The sequence below is a fragment of the Prosopis cineraria genome, unplaced genomic scaffold (genome assembly GCF_029017545.1).
Source record: "Prosopis cineraria cultivar Desert tree isolate PC_DT_omini unplaced genomic scaffold, ASM2901754v1 PC3, whole genome shotgun sequence".
Lineage (NCBI taxonomy): Eukaryota > Viridiplantae > Streptophyta > Magnoliopsida > Fabales > Fabaceae > Prosopis > Prosopis cineraria.
The window spans coordinates 4,751,910-4,776,432 of NW_026555334.1; the positions used below are offsets into that span (position 1 = coordinate 4,751,910).

At 34.3% G+C, this 24,523-nt stretch overlaps 1 protein-coding gene across 4 annotated transcripts; it reads right to left on the reverse strand.

Annotated features, from left to right (window-relative positions):
* Positions 1 to 5,593: 5,593 nt before the first annotated feature.
* On the reverse strand, positions 5,594 to 22,669 carry LOC129305758 (target of rapamycin complex subunit LST8). 4 transcript variants are annotated; one of them, XM_054945809.1, is made up of 12 exons: positions 22,533 to 22,669; positions 20,066 to 20,256; positions 19,743 to 19,878; positions 12,095 to 12,196; positions 11,900 to 12,012; positions 11,735 to 11,804; positions 10,742 to 10,819; positions 10,270 to 10,386; positions 10,093 to 10,187; positions 9,043 to 9,122; positions 8,896 to 8,955; positions 5,594 to 6,038 (listed from the first exon to the last, which is right to left on the reverse strand). In XM_054945809.1, the coding sequence occupies exons 3-12, from the start codon at positions 19,848 to 19,850 to the stop codon at positions 5,911 to 5,913; spliced, it is 951 nt and encodes a 316-aa protein (XP_054801784.1). In that variant the 5' UTR covers positions 19,851 to 19,878; positions 20,066 to 20,256; positions 22,533 to 22,669; the 3' UTR covers positions 5,594 to 5,910. The 4 variants fall into 4 exon arrangements, with proteins under 4 accessions (XP_054801784.1, XP_054801786.1, XP_054801785.1 ...); XM_054945811.1 differs by having other exon boundaries at positions 22,520 to 22,638; XM_054945810.1 differs by lacking the exon at positions 20,066 to 20,256 and having other exon boundaries at positions 22,533 to 22,666.
* Between the last annotated feature and the right edge of the window lie 1,854 nt (positions 22,670 to 24,523).

The window sequence follows — 24,523 nt, forward strand, 5'->3', positions numbered from 1 at the left end:
ATCAATATGGTACTTAGTGGCATCTTGGAGGCCTGATGCTTAGTATTTCTTGTTTAAAAGTCCTAGTACTATCATTGTGATAGTAGGGCATACGACACCCCGTATATTCGAAAAAGAGGGAATTTGTGATCCAAGAACTGGTGAATATGCCTTTGGTCAAGTTGTCTCTCATAATTGGTGAGCTTGGACTAGCATAGTCATATGGACTTAGTCCTGTTGATTTGTCAATTCACAAATTCAATCAAAAAAAATAAGGAAGATATAAGGTGGAGTATTTGATCATACATAGTTTAATAGTGAAATGTATTTTATATACTTCTTGACAACTTGTTCTACTTGCCACTTCACATGCTCATATACTTTCCTAACATACTTGTATATAAATTAGATTATTTGGTTACTAAGATGTTGTTCTCACTGTCATGGTTATAATTTTATAGGTGAAAGCTTTGATAGAAACAAAGGAAAGGAAGATGACGCCATAGATTAGGAGTGCTAGCTGTAGTATAGCTCCTCTTTTTTTGTTGTATTTGATGAATATATATATATATATATATATGAATGTTTCACATTACCAACTTAGGACACGCATTCATTTAGTCGCACTTGCATGAAATTATATTTGCTATTTCAATGTATTTTGATATAAATGTGTGAATATTTATATGAGTGACCAAAATATTGGAGCAAGTGTGCATATTGTGGTGATTATGTAATTGATATTAGCCAAGAGATGTTAGGACGAATTATGCATTTACCCCCTTAATTAATGGTAATTCAGGATTTTAATGGTCGTATTATGTTTGGGATGTTTGTATAGGTGTTTATATGTTCTATCAAATGTATCGTGGTTCATTTGAGTTTATTTAAGTGGCCCTTAGGCTATTGGCACCTTATTAGAGGTTTTGGGCACCCTAATACTTATTTGAAGTAGAAAATGTAACCTTTTACACCCGAATGTCTAATTTGAAAACAATGATATGTTTTCTATTAAAACTAGTACTAATAGATGGGTGGCTGGATTAGCTACATGTGAACACTTGAATTGCTCAAATTGGACATCAGATGGAAAAACAACATGCTCATGAAATTGGTCTTGGAAAGCTATGACAACAAGATCACAACACAATTATAATGTTCGCTTTGACATTATTAGGACAACACTCTAATATGCTGTTGTGATAATTCAGATCAGTTAAAATTCTAAGTAAAAATTATCACAACCTAAGGGTTTAAAAGTAATTAGTTTAAAACATTAGGATCCCAAGAAAAAAACCTTTTTAAAAGTTGTTTGAGCTCAAATCATAGTTTAAAACAAGTCACACATGATAATGGAAGTATGAAAACCAATTAGCACTTGAAAATAAGTAGGAAAAGACTAGAATTTCTCTAGAAACTAGCTTATTCATCACGGCAGAAGCCACACTCATCATGATAGATGGCACAGATGGACAAATTCCTCAACTAGTATTGCGTGGTGGTGCAACTGCTATGTGCTGTTATGTTAGATGAAGCTCTTCGAGCCCTTTAGCTAATGGCACCGATCTCATACCCAAATAATTATCCATTAAAAAGATGGACACCTAAATCCACAATGATTTGTTTTCATCTCAAACAAAGAGGTGTCTAAATTGCATCTCCTAATGCCATTAGCCTTAGAATCACTTTGACCAACTCAAATAGACTATACATAACACATTATACCAATCACATCACACAAATAACCTTTCACACACAAAATGACCACCAAACTCTCAATTCTCAACAACACAAAGGGGTGGAAAAAATTCAGTAAAAACATCATTTTGGTCATTTTTCAACACATAGCTATCACAATAAATCACTTGTATTATTATTTTAGCTGATTACAATCATTTACCCACAAACACAATAATTTAAGGCTGAGATACACATACATTTCACAAATCCTTATACAAGTTATAACAAAACAATGTAATGCTCCTAAATTGGCATACAACATGACATATTCATTACAAACCCAAAACAAGAAAGGGAAAAGCTATACACACAAAGCTCTTCACTCTACGGTCGTTCCTTCCTTCCCATTGCCCTTATCGGAGCCTTCACCTATAAAATATAACCATAGGGTGAGATAAACATCTCAGTAATAGAATAATTTATTACTATTAATTAACATGCATAACCATAAGGAAATAAAGCTAATATACGCAAAATCATGCCTTAAGTATGCTTTGCACAGTCTTTTCATTCATCATGATTCATTTCCTTTCTAGCATAATCATTCTACCATTCGAACCTCTATATCACTCGACTGAAACATAGGCTATTGGACCAAGTACACGTTCACAATGGCTCAAGCTCACTTTTAGTGGTAGGATCACTCAGCTAAAGGTGTCCTATTTCACTTATGAACTATGGTCTCCCCTATTGCACAAGAATCAGGGTGTCGTTACTCCAACACCATATCACTGATGTTAAGGAGTGTCAATCTCTAATGTCGTATCCCACTTGGATACTAAGGAGATAATGTCCAACATCGTGCCTTACTAGGCACTAAGGAGATACATGTCATATGAATTTTCACTTCTCCTTCCTATAGGTGAACTCCCACCCCCTATCATGATTATGCTCACACATCTCATACATAACACATATTCATATTAAATTCTCATTAAGTTCATATAAGACTTTCACAATCTTCATCCTTTGGGAATCGTTTCATATGCACAAAATCATATTTTGTAATATACAATGCTTTCAAATCACATGTAATATATATATATATATATATATATCTACCCACAAACAGTTAAGTAATATAATTAAATAGTGTAAATTATTCCAATACCTCAAACCTTTTTATCACAAAAAAGGGTTATTGTGGCTCAATGTTAGCTCCACGCATTTTCACTTGCACAATAACACTCGAGTAACCCTTAATTTACACAATTAAGTGATAATTATCAATTATCACTCTAAATAACCCTAAATTTACTAGGTTTTAAGTACCTAGAACTCTCGAACTCTAATTTAACAACATTCACCTTTCCAAAATACTCCAACAATTCTATTAAGCATCCAAACATATCAAAATTATTAACCAACTGTTCATATTGTCTAAAAACTTACAAATATACTTAAAGTTCGTCCAAACCCTCAATAAAAATTTTAAATCCAAATTAGACCTATAAGCTTAGGATTAGAGGCTTGATTTAACTCTCTAAGACCTTGTTTAAGGCCATAGGTTCGTCCATTGTCTGAGACTAACCGAAAACAAGCTCCCTAACACCCTATAAGTTAGAAATTTTGCATAATGAGGGAGAAGAGGGAATAGAAAACTTAGCCAATGATAATTCAAGCTCTAGATGCCTCCAAATCACTCCAAAGGTTGAGCCGTAGAAGCCTCAGGTTATTGCTCATTGCTTTCTCACGTTTCCTCTTCCTCGCATCTAATTTCAATTCGTTTTCACGAGTCTAATAAATGTTGATTTTGAATGTGCACCACAACGCATGATACAAAAAACTCTAGGCTCGTTTTGGGCCTTCCTGTGTGCCACGGCCCTCTCAAATTTCGATTTAGTCCTCTTCTAAGGCTGTCCAGCGATCCAAAAACTATATTGGTCTTTACAAACATCATTAATAAAAATTCACTTGAAATTACTATTCCACCCTTATAAACACTTAAAATTTTTAAATTGAAGACTTAGGATGTTACAACAATAAGGAGCATTCACTGCAATGAATGGCGCAAGATGGGCCAATTGCCCATTTTGCCTGTGTGATCTTCTTTTGCTTGTTTATTGGACCATGCTTTCATGTCTTTTTAAATGACAATCTATACTTATGTTTGAGCTCAAACACATTTTTAAAAAGGGTTATTGGACTCCCAATTTTAATTACTCTTCTAAATTTTAACCCTTATCTATTGTGATAACTTAATATATAGATTTACTTAATCCTAATTATCATGATAGTATTATGTGTGGTGTTTTGGTAATGTCAAAGCGAACCTTACAATTTAGTATCAGTTTCAAGAGTTTCAAGACTGATATCCCTTGAATTGTGTTTGGCTTGTGTTTGTTGCATTCGCACACACACACACACACACATATATTTGTTATACCTTATCTTCTCTTTGCAATAATTGGTTTAACATGTTCACTTACCTTCTTTGTGGTTACTCCCATGCTTAGGTTTTGAGAGTGTGTTTAGTATGATGATAGAATTCTAATATAATATTAATAGATATATATTTTAAAATAAGAAAAGACTAGAACACCCCTTAAAAAAAAAAAAAACCTTTCCTTCGTGTCCCTCCTTTTACTTCGCTGGTAACAGTGCACACCTCCATGACTTCCAAAAACTACCCCCTTTAAAATAGCCAATTTCACATGCCAAAACCAACACTATTTCTAGCCGGGATTTAAAAAAAATTAAAAGAATGAAAATTAACGCTTATGTTTAATCCCGCCATGAATAAGAGGAAGGTCACTCGATTAGGATGCCTCAATTACGTTGAAACTCGACCATGTATAGAGGCAATAATCCATGGATGAACAAGAGTTTAAGGAAAAGAGGGAGTGCTGTGGACTGTCACCAAAGATTATTGTTTGTATAGATTGACCCCTTGTAGAATTTTAGAATTGCTGGCCACGCAACATCTTCACTTGAGTTATTGCAAAACAACTTCAAAATCAATAATAATGGCTTCCAATTTCATGGAGGATCCTCCTTCTTCAGCCATAGAGAATCTACTGGAGAAGATGGAGAAAGCAAGATTCCTACCGAAGCAATCCTTCTGGCACTAGACCCGCTAGAAAACGACACTTGCCCAGATACCAATAAGATTCAAGGATCGTTTGGTGAGAAGATCTGACGACACCACCGAGACTGACGAGATTAAGAAGGAGATCAAGAACAACAAAAAAACGCTGCATCAACTGGTGGGACCTCATCTAGTTCAGCTTCGACTCCATTATCAGTACTTGAATCTTCATCCTCACCAGCCAAGAAGCTCATGACAACACCAGACCTGCCATTGTCTTGTCCCACGCCACTTCCGGGATCTTAGCCATGCTCTCCATTTTCTACTACATTGAATTTTCCATGGAAATCCCCTCTGCATTCTCAATCAACGTTGCTGGAAAAGACACTATGGTAGCAGAGGGATGCCAGCGGGTGAGGGCAAAGGGGTTAGGGTGGAGTGACAATGTTGGCAGGAGTGGGATTACAAATTAAGTCTATAAAATCAAGCCAATTCCATGGGTATCTACATAGAACCCAATTCTAGCTTTTTGGAATTCCAAAGAATTGTGATTATTGTATACCAAACATCATTTGATAAGAATTCCTATTATGATTCCATTTCCAACTTCAAGATTCTATGACACCAAACGTAGCCTAAAATAAATGAACATCACAAAATGGGAGTGAATAAATTTCTTTCTTCATCTTTCTCGTTTCAACAGGATTTTATAAACTAAGTACTAAATGAAGATTCAAATTCAACATCTATCAACTTTCAATTTACTTTGTTGGTTAAACAAATAAAAAAAAATCAATTTATTTGCATGAATATAGAATCGGGCCCCCTGCAATAATTACAGGAAAATTTAAAATGAACACGACATATTACTATACCAGTATATTTACCTTATTTCTTTGGCCCAAAAAAAATATATATTTACCTTATTTGACAACAAAAGTTCCAATTCAACACAATCAAAACCTCAATCAAATTGACAGCTAATACAAAAACCGTAGACCAATAATAAGTAAACACCATAGAAACACCTTCCCATCTCATCCACCCAACCCCTTCCAAGAACAAACCAGGTTGTTTATTCACAGACAAGATACATCTAAGGTTTTCTGGGGGAAAAAAAACGAAAAAAAGAAGAAAAGCAGACAGATCTGAACATGTTTACTTCAGGATGCTGTGGGTTCAGCCCCATCATGTAGAGCACAACAAATTGTAGCTTTATGATGACCTTGGTAAACCCTAATATCTTCACCAGTCGACATAGACCAAAGCCTTGCTGTTGCATCAGATGAAGCTGCAATAACAAGATAATGCTGGCTTGAAACAATTCAGGACATCTTTGACTGGGAATAATGTTATGAAATGAAATGAAAGGGAAAAGCTAAAATAGTGGGTAGGTGGGATGTGAAACAGCGCTCGCCTCCTTTCTTTAAAAAATCATAAAAAATATACTGTGGAGTAATAATAACAAGAATATATAAAGGATGTTATAATCAATAAATATTGGTTCAGTTAGTAAAAATTTGAACTATAATCTATACGGTTGTGAGATCAAATCTCATTGTCGATATGAGGACCTTATTGCTGTAAGTACCTCTAAACACTGATTGAGCCTAAAGGCATGCCCTGACCTTGATAAGCCACTGGGATTCAACTCACCTAAATTTTTTTGCTTATAAAATATAGAACAAAGCAAAATTATAATTATCGACATCTGTTCTAAAATATCTCATTTAGCTCTACTATTGTTTGCTTCGTTATCACCTAACTAATGATTTTAATAAAAGCAATCAAGTGAAAGGTAAAGAGTTAAAATTTATTTTCACCCCTGCACTTTTTTTCAAAGAGCCTGGGCATTTTGTATCAATAAGTGGGGCAACTCCTAAATCATTTTTTCAAGAAGCAAAAAACCCCCTCTGTAGTCACCCATTAACTGTCATTTTTTGACAATGTGGTATATGCATGGAGCCCATGTGCAATGACAAGTAAGACTTTGAACATGTTCTTTAATGTTAATTTAGCCCTGAACTTTTTTTTCCAAAAGTACTATATACCCTAAAATCTTGTTAAAATAAAATTTAAAAATAGTTAAAATATTAACATATCAAATATCAAATATTATTATCAATAAATATTCATCCAACATTTATAAATTATTTTTTAAATATTAACAACTTAAACTAATTTTTCAAAAATTTATAGGAGATGACTTATAAGTTTTTATATCAATCATACTTCTAATATTGATCAAGTTCCCTAAATAATTTAAATCATTCTCTGTAATTTCTTTTAACCAACTAATGGTCTTGGTTCAAAATATTGCCCCACCCAAATTCAATACTCTCTGCCTCTATAAGCTATAGTGTTAGAAATAAAATCATATACATGAGAAAACAGGACCAACATGTCAACAGAAATGCTTAATTACAAGATATTGCCAATCTCATTAATGCGCTACAAAAAGAGCTACTCAACAAGAGAATAATGGAGAGATAAAATAAAAAATCTCTCTGTTAATTTGGAGGTTCATTCCCTCTATTTTTAATACAAAGTTGCAAAATATCAAGATATTAAATTTGGATGATGTAATATTTTAAAGGAAGACCATTAGTTGACCAATAAATTACAAAAAAGACCCTAAAATGTTTAAGGAACTTAATCAATATTAAAAATATGATTGATATATTAAAAATTACAAGTCATCTAATAATTTCTGAAAAACTAATTTGCACTGTTAATATTCAAAAAATAATTTATAAATTTTGAATGAATATTTATAAATAATAATATCTAAATGATTAAATATTTAATATTTTTATAATATTTATTAAATTTTATTTTAAAAAGATTTCAGGGTGCTCGATGCTCCTAAAAAAAGAATTTACAGGCAAACTAGCATCTAAAAACATAGTCATAATCCAACTTGTCATTGTGCATGGACCCATTGCACATGCCACATCAACAAAAAACAACAAAGTTATTGGGTGACTAACAGAAAGGATTTTTTTGCTCATCAAAAAAATGATTCAAAAAGAAAATTGTCTCACTCATCAATACAAGGTGTCTAGCGCTCTTTGGAAAAAAGTTCAGAGTTAAAAATAAACCTTAACCTAAAGTCAAATTGATAAACAGTCTCATTGATGAAAATATGTGTTGTTTCAGTCTTCTAAAACTAGTACATGCACGAAAATAATGTTTTGAAGTCAAACTATCCACTTAATCCTAGCAATACCATTGTAATATTGTGAAAATGTTCAACACATACATGAACCAAACATTTAACAATGAAAATGTTCATGATTTTAATATGGAAGGATGACATTGAAGGACCAAAACATTGAATTAAACTTAAATAAGGGCCAAAAGATTTGGAAATCCAAAATAAGGATCAAATATTCTTCCACAAATTGATTTAAAAATTTTTTACTCTCAATCCATTATTTGCAACCATCAAAACAAAAATTGGCAAGTCAAATTCACTAACTTGTGAAGAAGAAACTTATCAAACATGTCACCACTTCCAGTTATTTCCTACTCTCATACCCTTGTCTGACACCCTCAAAACATGAATTTACAATTAAGATTTGTTAATTTGTGAAGGAAATCGATTTTCAAGTAATGATATATTTGAAAAAAATTTCGTTTACAAATTAGTGCATCTCACTTCTAAATTTTTTCTTTGTGAATTGCATATCATGGAATGAGAGGTAAACTTTTACAACAATTCACTAAAGAACTTTTGAATTGCGTATCATGGAATGAGAGGTAAACTTTTATAACAATTCACTAAAGAACTTTTGATCTTTATTTTGGATTTCCAAATTTTTTAGTCTTTATTCAAGTTCAATTCAATCTTGTGGTCCTTTAATGTCATTTCCCCATTAATATTTATAGAATTAAATGAAAAGTACCATAGGGTTGTTAATTGATACTTAAACAAAATGATATTTTAGCCCAGACCACAAACAGTGTTAATTACCACACGTTAGAATTTAAACCACAGGAGGGCAGACTGATTTTGAGCCTAAGTGCAACTGGACAAGCTATAAGTAGCCCCAAGCAATATTTCTTGTTGATCTCAGTATTCAATTTAGGCAACTTATTGAAGCCACATAATCACTGGTTTCCACCATTCGAAATTTACCATGTACCTGTAATTAGGTAGGCACCGTCCACAGAGAAGACACAATCCCACACCCAGCGCTGGTGACCTGGGATGCACAAGTCGGTAAAGGCAATTAAAATGCTTCTGAGAAAACGTGAGACGCAGTAGATGCGCAAAAGGCTTCATGAACTACCTATTAGAGTCTTCTCTAGTGTGAAACCATCGACATTCCATATCTTGACAGTATGATCAGAAGATGCAGTAGCCAAATACCTAGTAAAAAATAAAGCCAGCCAAAAACTTCAATAGGAACGTGTAACAGTCAAAGGCATACCAATGAAGGTGCTGCAATCAAGCTCAGGGAGGTGATCTAGTCCCCTGCCTGAATTTTAAGGAAACTAAGCAGGCAAGTGCACTTGTGAATGTTTTATGTTTCTTAGTATGGAAAATTACAAGCTCGCATTTTATTATTTTAAATTTAAGATAATACAAAGAGGGGAAGATACACAATAGAACAACTATGCTTGCAGACAGCATGGCCATACAAAGCTTATTATATTCAAGAACGAGGAAAATGATTCAAGATGTGAGGAAGGGTGTCATGGCAAGAGTGTAAATGCAATGTTGATGATGTTTAACTTCATGAGAACGATGAAAGAGATCATGCCCCTTTCATAATAATGAACTCCAAAGCCTTGGGCATAGAAACCCATTATAAGAAGAAAAAGAAACTCACATAATATCTATCAAAAAGAAACTAAGATAAGCAATTATACAATCTCAAGCCTGTCCTAAAGAAAGGGGAGATAATGTCTCAAAAAAATTGAAGTTTAATATACTAGCAATCATTGAACAAATACTTTTAATCAGTAATCCCTTGCTTTCATTTTCAAAACTATCACCATTCCAACACAAATACTTTTTGCTAGCACACTGATGTACAATTTTATTCCCTACTATCATATGAAGATCCTATTTTCCCCCTCTTTCGGAACAGAATATGTAGATCATTTATTAGACCCCGAATCTAATTGATGACCAAAAGATTCTCATAATATTTTAGTAATTAGATTGGCAAGAAAGTATGTTATATTTGTTTTTCTTTTTATTTTGTAATTCTTTGTAAAGGTTCCTTATTGATTTATGACAAGTGGTCAATCAATCACAAAGATTCCCAGGCCTTAATCTGACAGGTTTCGTAAGGAAGAAAAAGAGAACCCATCAAGATATTAATCTGTAAAACCTGTGGGGTTCACAGAACTCAGGTGAAAGGAGACATTTGAGAATGTAGCCCCCGTGTGCTTGCAGCTTATGAAGTGGCTCAAAGTTTGTCATTGTCTGCACGAAACTCCACAAGGAAAAATGAGTTGAGCTCAAGACAAGGCTAAGTGGATAGCTTCAATATTTATGAGGGGACAACCTGGGTTCCTCGCAAAAGACGCCACACATAACACGTCCCATGATTATTTGCCGCAACAACCAAGCTTCCATCCCACATAACTGTTAAAGAGCGTACAGCTGTATCCACCTCTGGGACCTACATTTCACCAGGACGTTGATGATAATTGTTTCATTCATGTATTATGGAATGAGAGAAGGTACATCAGAATGCACTAAAGACAATATACCTAATCATAAAGAGATTGTTATATGACTTTTCACCAAGGAGTATAACTATAATCTAATACAAAAAGATATGCTGTTGGAGCAACATAATTGAATCAATATTATAATAGATATGAGGTCTAAGTGACAGCATCATATGCCTGCAACATTCACATTTATAAAGCCAAAAGGTTTAGTATTAACATATTCTTTCATTCCAGCTATATGATAACAAAGAATAGATCAAACATTCTACAAGATGAAACTTTCAGCAAAAGAAGTCATACCAGTTCACAGCTGCATGAGTTTGCAGTCAAATCCCATACACGAATATTACCATTTTGGTCACCAGATATCAGTTCAGTCTGCCAGATCAAATGCCAAATAAATGATAATTGCAAAGTGAGGAACTGAGAAATGCGATCTAATGAAAGTGTAACTAAAGAAAGATAAAACAAAGAGTCCATAATGACAGGAAAACATTCAAGACATAAAAGTTGGCAGAAAAGCAATAATAAAGAAGCATGAGTACAGTATAACTATGCTATTGCATACCCAGGAAGCACAGACATTCGTATGGACATGGACTCAAAACTGACAGAAACAGAGCAACACCACAATATCTCGAGTGTCTATGTCTACTACAAGTGTCCAACATATATTGGACATGGACACGGCTCCTTTTTGAAGTGCATAAGCTTCATGCACTGGTCACAATCAATTGCATAGCACGCCAAGTATGAGCATCAAACATTCTAATAAATGTTGATTTCACCGTCTTAAGGCAGCTCAAAGGATGCTGTTAAATCTAGAGACATGCAATAGCCTTTTATATCATATTTTTTATCAAAGACATCCACTCCAAAAAGCTAATAGAAAATTATTTTAGCATTTATTAGATTATGCTTATCCAAAACTCCCATTGTGTTCAAATGACAGTCCAACTATTTTATAGTAATATGAATCTCCATTATTTGCAGCTCAATATTTTGCAAGGAAGAGCCGCCAAACTACACTTATAGTGAGCTGCTGCAAGAATTAATCAATATTGAAATAGCAGGTATTAAGCCTTATTAAAATGGAAAGTAAATTAGATAGATGAAGAAAAAATAATAAAAAGCTAATAGACAATATGGAGAAAGATCGTTTTAGCCAAAGCTATCATGACAATTCACATGGTAATTATCACTTTATGTCTCTCGTCAATATTTCCGTTGTCAATAATATAATTATATGCCAGAAACACCTCTAATTGCCCTAGGAAGACAGTTAAACATAACCTGATTTGGATGTAGCACAACAGTATTCACTGCTGCACGACTTTCATACTCCCTCTGACAACCTGGTGCCCTGAATTTTTCATCAACTTAAGCATTTTACTAGCAGATTTTAAGGGCATGAACTGATACTTCAGAATAATACATATTGGAATACATAAGCTTCACCTTAAATCCCAAATCTTAACTGTGCCATCCTCCGAACCTGAATACATCCAATTTCCATCGCATTGGAACCCCACTGCCATTACATTGTTGGTATGTGAATCATAGCTCATCACCTACCACACAATTGGGAACAGAATGCTCAGGAACCAGAAAGAATGTTGATTCTAAAGTGATTGTACTAGTAGAAAGACATACTGGTTGAGTGCTATTTGAGTTTACATCAAATAATCGTATGTGAGGATTACCAGCTGCAGCCAGGTAACGTTTGTCTGGGGTTATTTCTAGCCGATTGACTTGCTACACAAATCAGATCAGGAAAAGTTAGTAGCTATATGTGGATCTCAAAAGCATCAGATATAATTCATCTTCATAAAGCAGAAATGATCTAAAAGTATTATATCAACATGGAAACAAGACATAAGAAATAATGAACTTTTAGTCTCTTTTCCCTCAATTATATTTAGTCCCCGAAGTTTAATTTTTATCGATTTGCTCCATTACGTTTTCTTGAATCATGTTGGTCCCTTAATTTTCAAAACATAAATTGACTCTCAAATTAATTTAATGTGCATAATATTATGATGATTTGGCATGTATGTATAGCTAAATGAGAACAAATTAGCCTTCAAATCAATTGAATTTTTATTAGTCTAGTCTTTTACAATGCGTTTTCTTCTTTTGTTTTTTAAAATTTGAGTACCTAAATAGTTACTTTTTTTTTTATTAATCTACATGGCTGCCATCAATATTCTGTTATCCATATAAGTAGATTTTAATAGTGTTACCTCCTCTTTAAATATCAAAGGCTAAGTCAATAACTGAGACAAACATAAAGGATCAAATCAATAAAAATTAAATTTAAGGAATCAGATTAGTAATTGAGGCAACCATGAGGGACTAAAAGTTTCATTATCCCATGACATAAGAGAATAAGAACACCGCAACAGAATAGAAAATGCAGTTATTTAAGTGCGATTCAAAGTAGTCATGAATTTTATATGTTTGTCAGACACATACGAGACAGAATATTTGTTTTTTAGGCATTGACACTTCACAGGTAACAACCATTTGACAATAAGAATACGCAAAAATGGATAATTTTTTATATCATGATTTAACACTAAAAATAAAAGTTTATGTGATTCAACATTTAATTTATTCATTTTCTTGAAGAGAATGATACATACTCCCTCCGTCCAAAAATGTAAGGCATTTTTTGAAGAGTTGGATATTAAAAAATGTAAGATATTTTTAGTCTTTCGAGGTGTAATCATTGTCTTTTTCAAAAGTATCCCTATTGATAGTGACTTTATTATAGGTGTTTAGTAGGGGTAAATATGAAAAAATAAGGTTAGTTTGAAAGTAGGTAACTACTTTGTTAAGGAGTGAGATTCGGTTAAAAATGCCTTATATTTTTGAACGGAGGGAGTATTCTTTTTTTTCCTGATTTTGTTTATTAACTATTGTTGAAAATTAACTTGATACAAGCAAAAGTTATGACAATATTGTAAAAATTTGCAACACACCTTCTTCCTTCCATCTAACTCTTGACTCAAACAATATTCCTGGTTCCTAGTATTTGCAAATATGGTTTGTCAAGATTTTTTTTGCATTATGACAAAGATGAATGTCAAACAGCTTTTCAAAGAGCCATCAAAACTGCACTATAAATGAAAATTTGCTTGTGTTGCAGAGAAAGAAAGTTTGATCAATCATTGAATAGCATCCTCACTAGTTCAATAACTATTCATGCAAAAGGTACTGTTGGATATATAACTCATTATTGGGCCCTAGACCCAATAATATCTCAGACCTAATTTTCCTTTTTTCTCTTCTCATCTTGCAACGTTCTGTTTCAAAGTCATTAATTAGATTTATATTATTAGAGATTTTAAGAGAGTGTTAAGGGATTTAATTAGATTCACTCTCTCCTACCCTTATCTATATATGTATTGGGTTCCTATCAATAAAATACAAGCATTATTCAATCCAAATAAAGTTTCACAGTATCCGAGCAGCATTCTCGATCCTCTCGGCTCTCGTGTCGTCCTCCTTCTCTTCTTCTTCCTTTGGTTTGATGTCGTTCGTTCAAGCTCTCATGAACCGACCACCACAAGTGTATCAAACTAGTGACGGAAGCCAGAAAAGCTCAATTGGTAATGATGGGTCGGAGAGCATGACAAGTGCAACTAGGTCGAGTGGAGAAAGAGGGTCAACTGGCATGATTACCCAACATCCGAGAGCTTTACCCAGATCATGATCATGCACCGGCTGAATGGAAATAATTACCTTTAATGGTCTCAAAATGTTTTAACGGTTGTATGAGGGAGAAATAAGGAGAAGTATCTTACAGGTGTTCCTCCTCCTCCTTTACTCGATGACATCCAATATAAAATTTGGGTTGCTAAAAACAAGATGGTGATGGCTTGGCTCGTGAATTCTTTGACAATAGAGGTAAGCGAAAATTACCAACTTGCAACCACTGCCAAGGAGATTTGGGAGTCAGCCAGGAATACTTATGCTGTTTGTGAAAATATAGCTGCCATTTTTCAAGTAAAACGTTCCCTTAGAAGCCTTCTTCAGAATGAAAAATCTGTAACTCAATATTATACTTCCCTAAAGAAATTTTGGCAACAAATTGATCTCTATGAAATCCATGAGTGGTCAAGCCACAGGGAGGGACTTTATTATAAAAAATTAGTTGATAGAGATAGATGCTATGATTTTTTGTTGGGCCTCAATGATTCGTATGAAGATATTAGAGGCAGAATCATGAGCATGAAGCCTCTTCCCAATCATGCTGGAGGAAACGTTTAATATGATAAGATGTGAGGAAAGTAGAAAAGTACTAACTCAAAGTCCCACTATCCCAACTTCTCTTCCAAAAAATGCTTTTGCTCTTGCTGCCCGAGGAGAAATGAAGGGAAAGAAATCAGGAAAGTGGTGTGATCGCTACAATAAAGGTGGTCATATCAAGGATGAGTGGTGGAAGTTACATGGCACGCCCTCAAACTTTAAACATAAGCCCAAAAGTGAAGTGGAGGTTTATAGTGACTGCTGCAGACTCACAAAGTGGATCATTGAGTGCCGAGGATTTGTCAGTTCTCCGAAAAGTATTAGAAAGACATGCTTCTTCCACTGCTGGTAATGTATGTGAGGCAAAAACCCCTTCTGTGACCTTAGCTCAATCAGGTACTACTCTTGCCAAAGCTCTAAATGGGACAGTCATATCTAAAAATATTTGGGTAGTGGATTCTAGTGCAACAGACCACATAACAAGATTCAGGGAATTATTCTCTGATTTTTCTAAAAATTCTGAGCATAAATTTGTTGAGGTAGTTAATGGTGTATATGCCAAAGTCATGGGTTCTAGAACTGTTGTTATCTCTAAACATATTATTTTGAAGAATGTTTTGTTTGTTCCGACTATTAAGTTTAGTTTGTTATCTGTGAGTCATATTGTGATTCAAATGAATTGCATGGTTATTTTGACAAGGGCTGTGGATTTCGAGATTTGGCCTTGGGGAAGATGATTGACAATGCTAAGGAGTGGAATGGGCTTTACTATATCCATGGATCTTCATCAAATAATTCTTGTGCTGTTTTTTCTACTATGACCAGTGCAGATTTTGTTTTGTGGCACTCTAGGTTAGGCCATCTGAGTCCTCAATATATGAAATTTCTATTTCCTGATGTTAATAATAAGTTATTTCTGATTTCCATTGTGTGATACTTGCAACTTCGCAAAACAAGTTCGAACCTCTTTTTCTTCAAATGAGTATAATCCTACTCACCCTTTTTCCCTGATCCATAGTGGTATGTGAGGTCCATCAAAATTTGAAACCAATTCTAAGTTTAGATGGTTTGTAACTTTTATCGATGATCATACTCGGGTAACATAGGTTTTTCTAATGAAAGAAAAATCTGAAGTTTTCACAATCTTCAAAAATTTTCATGCTTTTATTCAAAATCAGCTTCAAACATCAATAAAAATTCTCCAAAGTGCTAACAGAAGAGAATATTTAAACTCCAATTTTCAAACCTATCTAGTCTAGAAAAACATGGCATACACCATCAGACATCTTGTGCCTATTCTCCCCAACAGAATGGTGTCTCTGAAAGAAAAAATAGACATTTGCTTGAGGTTGATCGTGCTCTTATGATTCGTAGTAATGTCCCAAATAAATTTTGGGAGGATGCTATCCTTACATCTACCTACTTGATTAATCGTTTACCCTCTAAAACTCAACTTTCAAACCCCTCTTCACAAAGTTCTCGAGATCTATCCTAACTCCCATCTCACAACAACCATACCAAAATGGGTCTTTGGGTGCACAACATTTGTGTACAGTGAGGTTGGGGGGAAGCTAAATTCTCATGCCATCAAGTGTGTCTTCTTGGGATACTCCTTTACTCAAAAAGTGTATAAATGTTATTCACCTGTTACCAATCGTGTTTATGTTATCATGAATGTCAAATTTGTTGAAAATCAACCCTTTTTTAACAAACACCCATTCAAGGGGAGAAAGGGACAAATGAAAATGAATGGTCAATTTGTTTACCTGAGAATGATCATCATAACAAATTGCCTACCTTATCTGGACAACCGCATGAACACCACATATTACCAGATCTATCTACAAATATCTCCTCTACTCACAATGATTCCACCTCTGAGCCTTTAAACCAGTTTGACCCCATTGAAACAATATCTCCAAATTCCAAAAATTCCTCTAGCAAATCCCACTTCCAAGATGTGAATCCTTTTGAGCCCCTTAATATGCTGCCTGATACTGAGACTCGGGTGGAAGAACCTAGTAGTGCTATTGAACAGCACCAGAGTATACAAGACCCCATTTCCACACCAATGCAAAACCATGAATCTGCACTTGAGGAAAGCCTTGAGGACTTACATTGGCCAATTGCTTTGAGAAAAGGAAAGAGGAATTGTACCAGATATCCTATTGCCAAATATATTTCATACAAAAGTTTATCTCCTCATTTGAAGGCTTTTGTAACTAATGTCGAAAATGAAAATATTCTAAAGAACTTTGAGGAAGCAATCATAGATCCCAAATGGAAGGAGGCCACTGAAGAAGAATTGAGGGCTCTACATAAAAACTAGACATAGGAAATCACCGAGTTACCTAAAGGGAAGTCAATCGTAAGTAGTAAGTGGGTTTTCACAATAAAGTACAATCCTGATGGGAGTGTAAACAAATATAAGGCTCGATTAGGTGCAAGAGGCTTTACTCAAACTTATGGGATTGATTACCAGGAAACTTTTGCGCCTATTTCTAAGCTTAACTCTGTAAAAGTTCTGTTGTCTCTCGCTGCAAATCTAGATTGGCCTTTCCATCAACTCGATGTCAAAAATGCATTCCTAAATAGTGATCTTGAGGAAGAAGTTTATGTGGAAATTCCATTAGGATTACGAGATTCTCATAATTCTCACAAGGTTTGCAAGTTGATCAAGTCTCTATATGGCTTGAAACAATCACCGAGGGCGTGGCTGGAAAAATTTACTCAAGTTATTAAAACTTAAGGATACAAACAGTGCCAATTAGATGACACTCTATTTGTTAAACATTGTGATGAAAAAATGACGGCTCTCATTGTGTATGTTGATAATATAGTTTTGACAAGAAATGATGACGGGAAAATTGTCAAACTAAAGAACAACTTGGCAACTGAACTTGAGATCAAAGATCTTGGACCTTTGAGATATTTCTTAGGCATGGAAGTGGCACGAATGCATAAGGGGATTAGTGTGTCCCAACGAAAATATACTCTAGATTTGTTGAAGGAAACGAGGATGTTAGGAGCAAGACCTGCAAACACTCCCATGGAACTGCACCAAAAATTAACAATCAGATCTGATGGGACAGCAGTAAATAAAGAAAGATATCAGAGGCTAGTGAGCAAGTTGATCTATTTATCTCATACTAGACCTAACATTTGCTTTCCAATGAGCGTAGTTAGCCAGTTCTCAAGCTGTCCTTAGAAGGAACATTTAACTGCAGTTTACAAGATACTCAGGTATCTGAAAAAGACTCCAAGACTAGAACTGTTCTTTGCAAAAGGTGATATTAGAGGCATAGAATTGTTCACAGATGCTGACTGGGCTGGGTCAAAAATAGATATAAGATCTATTACTGGCTATTGTTCTTATGTGTGGGGCAACTTGGTGACCTAGAGAAGCAAGAAGCAACCAGCAGTTTCCAGAACCTCTGCCGAGTCTGAATATAGGGCTCTTGCTCTAGGAACTTGTGAAGGAATGTGGATTGTTAGACTTCTAAAGGAGCTCAAGACTGACATGGTTGGACCCATTAAAGCATAGTGTGATAACATGTTTGCAATCAAGATTGCCAACAATCCGATGCATCATGATCGCACCAAACAAATAGAGATCGATCGGCATTTTATCAAGGAAAAATTAGATACAAAAACTATCGATCTATCCTACATCCCTTCAGGACAGCAAATTGCAGATGTGATAACCAAACCATTGACCCAAGAAAAGTTTGAAGCATTCAGAGGCAAGTTGGGAATGATAAACATCTACTCACTAGTTTGAGGGGGAGTGTTGGATACATAACTCATTATTGGGCCCTAGGCCCAGTAATACCTCAAACCCAATTTTCCTTTTTTTCTCTTCTCATCTTGTAACTTTCTGTTTCAGAGTCATTAATTAGATTTATATTATTAGAAATTTTAGGAGAGTGTTTAGGGATTTAATTAGATTCACTCTCTCCTGCCCCTGTCTATATATGTATCGGGTTCCTATCAATAAAATACAAGCATTATTCAGTCCAAATAAAGTTTCAGGTACAATTAGCATCACAATGTTAAACATGGGAGTTATCAACCCACCAACAAAAAAAAAACAAAAACAACAAGCCTTTATCCCACTAGGTGGGGTCGGCTACATGGATTGCAAGACGCCATTGTGCTCTATCATTTATCAAACTTTTAGAATATTATTAATTAAGAGATCGCGTTCAACAACTTCCAAGAGTGTTCTTTTAGGCCTTCCTCTACCTCTCTTAATCGGACTCAAAGTTATATGTTCCACTCTTCTCACTGGTGCCTCCCTTGGTCTTCTTTGTACATGCCCAAACCATCTCAACCGATTTTCTACCATTTTTTTCCTCAAAAGGTGCCACCCTCACTTTTTCGCGTATGTGCTCATTTCGAATTTTATCTTTACGTGTATGTCCGCACATCCATCGTAACATTCTCATCTCTGCTACTCCAACTTTATGCTCTTGCTGTCCCGTTAGAGCCCAACATTCACCACTATATAACATTGCCGGTCTGATAGCAGTGCAATAAAACTTTCCTTTAAGTTTATTAGGCACCTTACGGTCACAAATAACTCCTTTAGCTTTTCTCCAATTAAACCACCCAGCTTGAATTCTATGTGAAATATCTCCACTGATTTCGCCATCATTTTGAATAATGGCTCCCAAATATCTAAACTTTTCCACTTGAGGTATAATTGATCTCCCAATTTCACTTCCAAATTACTATTAAATTGAAAACAGAATGAGTAGATCTGTTCATAATCTAAAGAGCCATGAGATTAGTCCAGCAATATTGTTTTATTTATTAATGAATTATGAAGCCCAAAAAATTGCAAAGATCAAATTTATGCACTTCAGAAGAAAATTCATCTTTAAGCCTCATTATCAGGCACTATCTAATTCAGTATAAGGTTTCTATTTACATGCTCAATCATATGACAAACCTTCAAGTGTAATTTTGCCAAAATTGTAATTTGCCCAAATAACACAAAAATTCACATGCTTCTAAGTGGAAGAAGGCTAGGATTATGTCAAACCGAATCTGGATATTGGATAGTTCGATAGCACCGGCCACTTTTGGCCTCCCAAAAACGAATAGTGTGATCATAACTTGCTGTTGCAAGTATCACCGTTGGCTGGGTCATTGTACTCTCCAAATCAACATTTAGCAACCTAACAAAGAAAATGCCAAACACATAAAAGCAGTAAATCTTTGCCCAAGAAAGAAAGAAACCAATCAAAATAAATTCTCCAAGAATAAGTCAGACTTTTTGCTGAGTGCAAGAATGGGATTGGATAAACATTAGCTTACATATTGCAGCAGTTGTAAAGCTAACTAGTTCCCCAAAAAAAAAATTACCAGTATAGCCAGGTAAGGATAATTATTTTAAGGTTATGATACTGGCTCAGAGACAGAGAGCTTGAAAATCCTAGACTCTCTCCTTATTATGGAAAACTTCGTTTCTTCAGCTTGGAAAATTTAAAATTTCTCAAGGCCATGCCAGCGGAGGAAGATAAGCATGCATTTACTGCTCCTTCAAGTTAAGTGACCTAAAAAACATTAATCACAAAGTAATCTCTTCATTACAATCAAGCCACATTCACAAGGGGAAAAGTTTAGATACTTGGGAGCAATTATTCAAAATGATGGTGAAATTGATAGGGATATTGCACATAGGATACAAGATAAAGTGAGTTAAATAGAGAAAGGATATATGAGTTATTTGTGATCAGAAGGTACCTAATAAGCTTAAAGGAAAGTTTTATCGCACTGCTATAAGACTAGCCATGTTATATGGCAGTGAATGTTAGATTTTAGATGGACAACAAGAGCATAAAGCTGGAATAGCAAAGAAGAGAATATTGAGATAGATGTATAGTCATACACGAGAAGATAAAATCCACAATCAGTATATACAAGAAAAAGTAGATGTGGCATCCATTCAGGGGAAGATGGTAGAAAATTGTTGAGATGGTTTGAACATGTATAGAGAAGGCCATGGAAAGCAATGGTGAGGAGAGTAAAACAGATAGTCTTGAGTCTTATAAAGAGAGATAGAGGAAGACCAAAAAAAAATACTCATGAAAGTCACTGAACGAGACCTCTTGGTTAACAATATTTTCAAAAACTTGCTTGATGATGAAACACAATGGTATCATGCAATTCATGTAGCCGAACCCACCTAGTGAAATAATGCTTTTTGTTGTTTGTTGTTGTATCCTTATGCATACAAACAAGAGAAATCCATAACAATATCTAACTAATAGAGCAAGTGAAAGAACAATAGTGAATATCATTGAGGTATCTACAAAACATGAAATTATTAGGAGGATGGACCTTTTCATGGATAAAAAAGCATCTTACAGTCCAAATGAAAAACGTCATCTTAGATGGAACTCTGCATCTTAAAAGGGTTCTTAAAATCATGTCATCCAAACAAATAATGAACTGTAAGAAAGAATAGACCACAAAGAATTCAAAAGTCCAAATCCTGTCATCCAAATAAAGATTTCATCCAAGCCAAAAGGTTTTAATCTCAGTGAGTCATGAAGATTCATGAGAGGAAGTGGAAGTGAGACCAGCAAAAACATCAAGATAATAGAAAGTTCCAGTGCTTCTTGTTATAATTCCTATCAAAATTGAAACTCTGAAAGGTAACTATTAGAGAAAGTCTTGTAAGCCACTAAAAGTATAAGAAGAATTCTCAAGGACATCACGTTGAAGACAATTGCACTGCCAAAAAAATTCAAAATATTACAACATATCTAAATCACCAATTTAACATGAAAACCCATCTCCAGATATCATGTTCATAAAAATATGTAGGGAGCATGTAATCTATACTGGCACAAAGTCACTTAGAAACTTTCCTCAAATCTACATCGCTTGCCAGAACATAACATTACATACACATGAAAAACTAAGGTGTCAAAATGGGCCAACTGCTTGGCGGCCATGAATTATTGTGGCTGGGGTTGCCCAACCCAGCCCCTGCCAAGGCCACTTTTTGCTACATACAAACAGCCACCTAATTTAACTTAAGAGGCTTGTGCTTTTTTATTGTATTTTTCAAGTATATAATGCATCAAGAATAGGGGCAAAAAAAGACTCAACCTGTAAAATGATTCATTCAATTACTATATAAAAGGTCATACCAAGACATGTCTGAAAGTTGACTAAACATGGAAGCTACGGTAACTTGCACCATTGCAGCAACCAACCACTACGTCCATATTAGGATTGTAATCATTCACAATAAAAAAGGAATAACTTTACAGAATTTAACTGCACAGTATTTGTCTTTAATTCTTGCATACCCTAGCAACTCATGTCTGAAAAAGCACTTCGAAGAAAAAAGAATGGAACTAGTTTAACAAATAAGGACTAGCAAGCAAACTATCAGTCCAGACTTGAGAACAGTTCGCTAGGTATGCCATCGTCACTCTTCAGTATCACCATAAAATACCGCTATGACATGTTATATTGCACGAGTAAGAAACACATTTCCTCAGACACAAGCATTTCAATAATTTTTCCATGTAGCTACTAATTATTAAAAAAAAATGGAAGTATCAAACTCACTTCAAAAGTTAAGACTTCAGAAAGTCCAATTTTTCCATTATTCACAAATTCAAAGGCGTCAATATTCAACGATTACACGACCAGATTGAAAGCCAAATTAAAAGGAAAATTTTAAAAACAAAGCAAGAACAGCCACGCAGGGAACAGATGACGTGGAGAACAAATGCAAATCTAGATTCAAAACCAGATTGAACGAATCAATCTCAGCAGATTTGGGGAGTAGAAAAAGACCTAGGGTTCGAACCTTCTTCACTGCGTGTACAAGAACAACCACGCAGGGCTGAGAACGGTGAACGGCGTCCGACAGAGTATGGGAAGCTTGTCGTCGACGAGAATGGGTTTATCGGGGGTTAGAATTTAATTTTGAAAAGAATTTCGTTTAGGTCCAAAGTTAATTATTCAAATAATAAAATTGATTACTCCAACTAATAAAATTTATTCATTAATTTAAACTTATAAATTCATACTTAACTAGTTAACTTCTCTGTATTAAATAGCATTAAAAAAAGAAAAAAAAATAATTATCAAGCTTTACAGTTTGATTAAATTTTATTTTTAGTTTATGTAGTATTTTTTAATATTTTCAATTCTTGTGGAAAAAAAAATCATTAAAAACTATGAAACTCTTAAGTAACAAATGTCATCCAAACTTTTCAAAATTATAAAGATTAAAAATACTGAAAAAATTAAATAGACTAAAAATTATAGGAATTGATAATTGTATTGTTTTTTAAAAAAAATTTATATCAAATAAGATTTTAATAGGAATTTATTTTATTAGACAGAATTATCAGAATTTTTATTAAACTCTTGGATTTACTTAATATAATTTTAATTTTTTATTCTCAATTTTTCTAATTTTGGCATACTCATTTTTTAAATTTTCTTAAATAATTAAGAAGAATATTTTTTTATATACACTAATTAAGAAGAATCTTACCCTTCTCTTTTTTTTAAAACCAGAAAGAAGAATCTTAAGTCTTAACCTTCTACTATGTTGAATTTGAGTTAAGAAATGAAGTTGATTAAAAAAAAAAGATAAAAGACATATGTCAAGACATACTCTTATATTAGCACAATATATATATATATATATGAATAGTAAAGATAATAAGCAAAAATATATATAAAAAATATAAAATAATAAAAATAACTATTATTTTACTAATTTTATTTATATTATATATAATTATTTTAAGTGTTAAAATCCAATTTCATCCGTATACTTTTTTTAGAAGCACTGAGCAAATTTCTTAGGTAGGGCAAATTTTTTCTTGAACTATTTTTTAAGGGAGCAAAAATCCCCTTCTATCAAATTGCCATTTATTCTCCCATTATCTCATGACTTGTCATTGTGTAGGGTCTAGGAAAATCTAACTTGGCTTAACCAGACCCTTCTTTTGACCAGCTATGTGGCTTTCCTTGTTTTAACTTTGAAGGCGCGTAAACCAAAAAGGGTATCTCACCGTCTTCTTCATTCTTCTTCTACCCTCTAATTGCAACAATCGCAACATTAGATCTTAGGCACAGCTACATCTCTGTGTTGTGTGTAATCAAAATTTGGACAACTATGAGAACAAAATCCATATTCATTAGATGTCAACAAATCAACCACTTTCCTCAAGTTTCAACAAGAATAATTGTAATCTTGAGACAACAACCATATGATTCGACCACTAATCAATTATCAAGCCTATTTCAATAACAATCTATATAATAATTACTAAAGATCGAAACAAAATAACATTCACCCAATAATAACTATATGCCTCCTAGAGATGACTTTGTGCTTGTGAATGACTATCCTCAACCTCATTCAAGCAGTATAAACAGAGAAAACTTTAGCAAGGAGAAGAAAGAGGAGAAGAATAGTAAAAAATCACCATTTTTTTTTTTTACAACCCGAGTCGGTCCCACTATTTGTTCTTGAAGAAGTTTACACACTAAAAAGGTTCTTCAAGCGCCCATTCCCACCATTGATGGCCAGGCGGCATGGGTCGATGAAGTCGAATGAGGTGACAATACCATAAGGGAGTAAAGCAGAGGTGTTGATGGGCTTGACAAGAGTTTGGATTCTCAAAGCATTTTGGGAACTGCTAAAAAATTAAGTGGTCCTTACCATACTCAAAATAGTCTCTATTGCATTGTTGGAGCAATGCCACCAATTTGGAAGATTTAGTTTTAGATTTAGGAGACATAGGTGTGAGATTCACCGAGGGCTTTGAAGTACAAAGA

What these genes read in the sequence shown, in the direction of transcription:
- LOC129305758 (XM_054945809.1), bottom strand. Translation starts at nt 19,850, where the DNA reads ATGACCCAGCCAACGGTGATACTTGCAACAGCAAGTTATGATCACACT. An exon ending in TTGTGCTACATCCAAATCAG is followed by an intron (nt 10,820 to 11,734) that starts GTTATGTTTAAC and finishes TTGATCTGGCAG; the next exon opens with ACTGAACTGATATCTGGTGA. An exon ending in GTCTTTTGCGAGGAACCCAG is followed by an intron (nt 10,188 to 10,269) that starts GTTGTCCCCTCA and finishes AGTTTCGTGCAG; the next exon opens with ACAATGACAAACTTTGAGCC.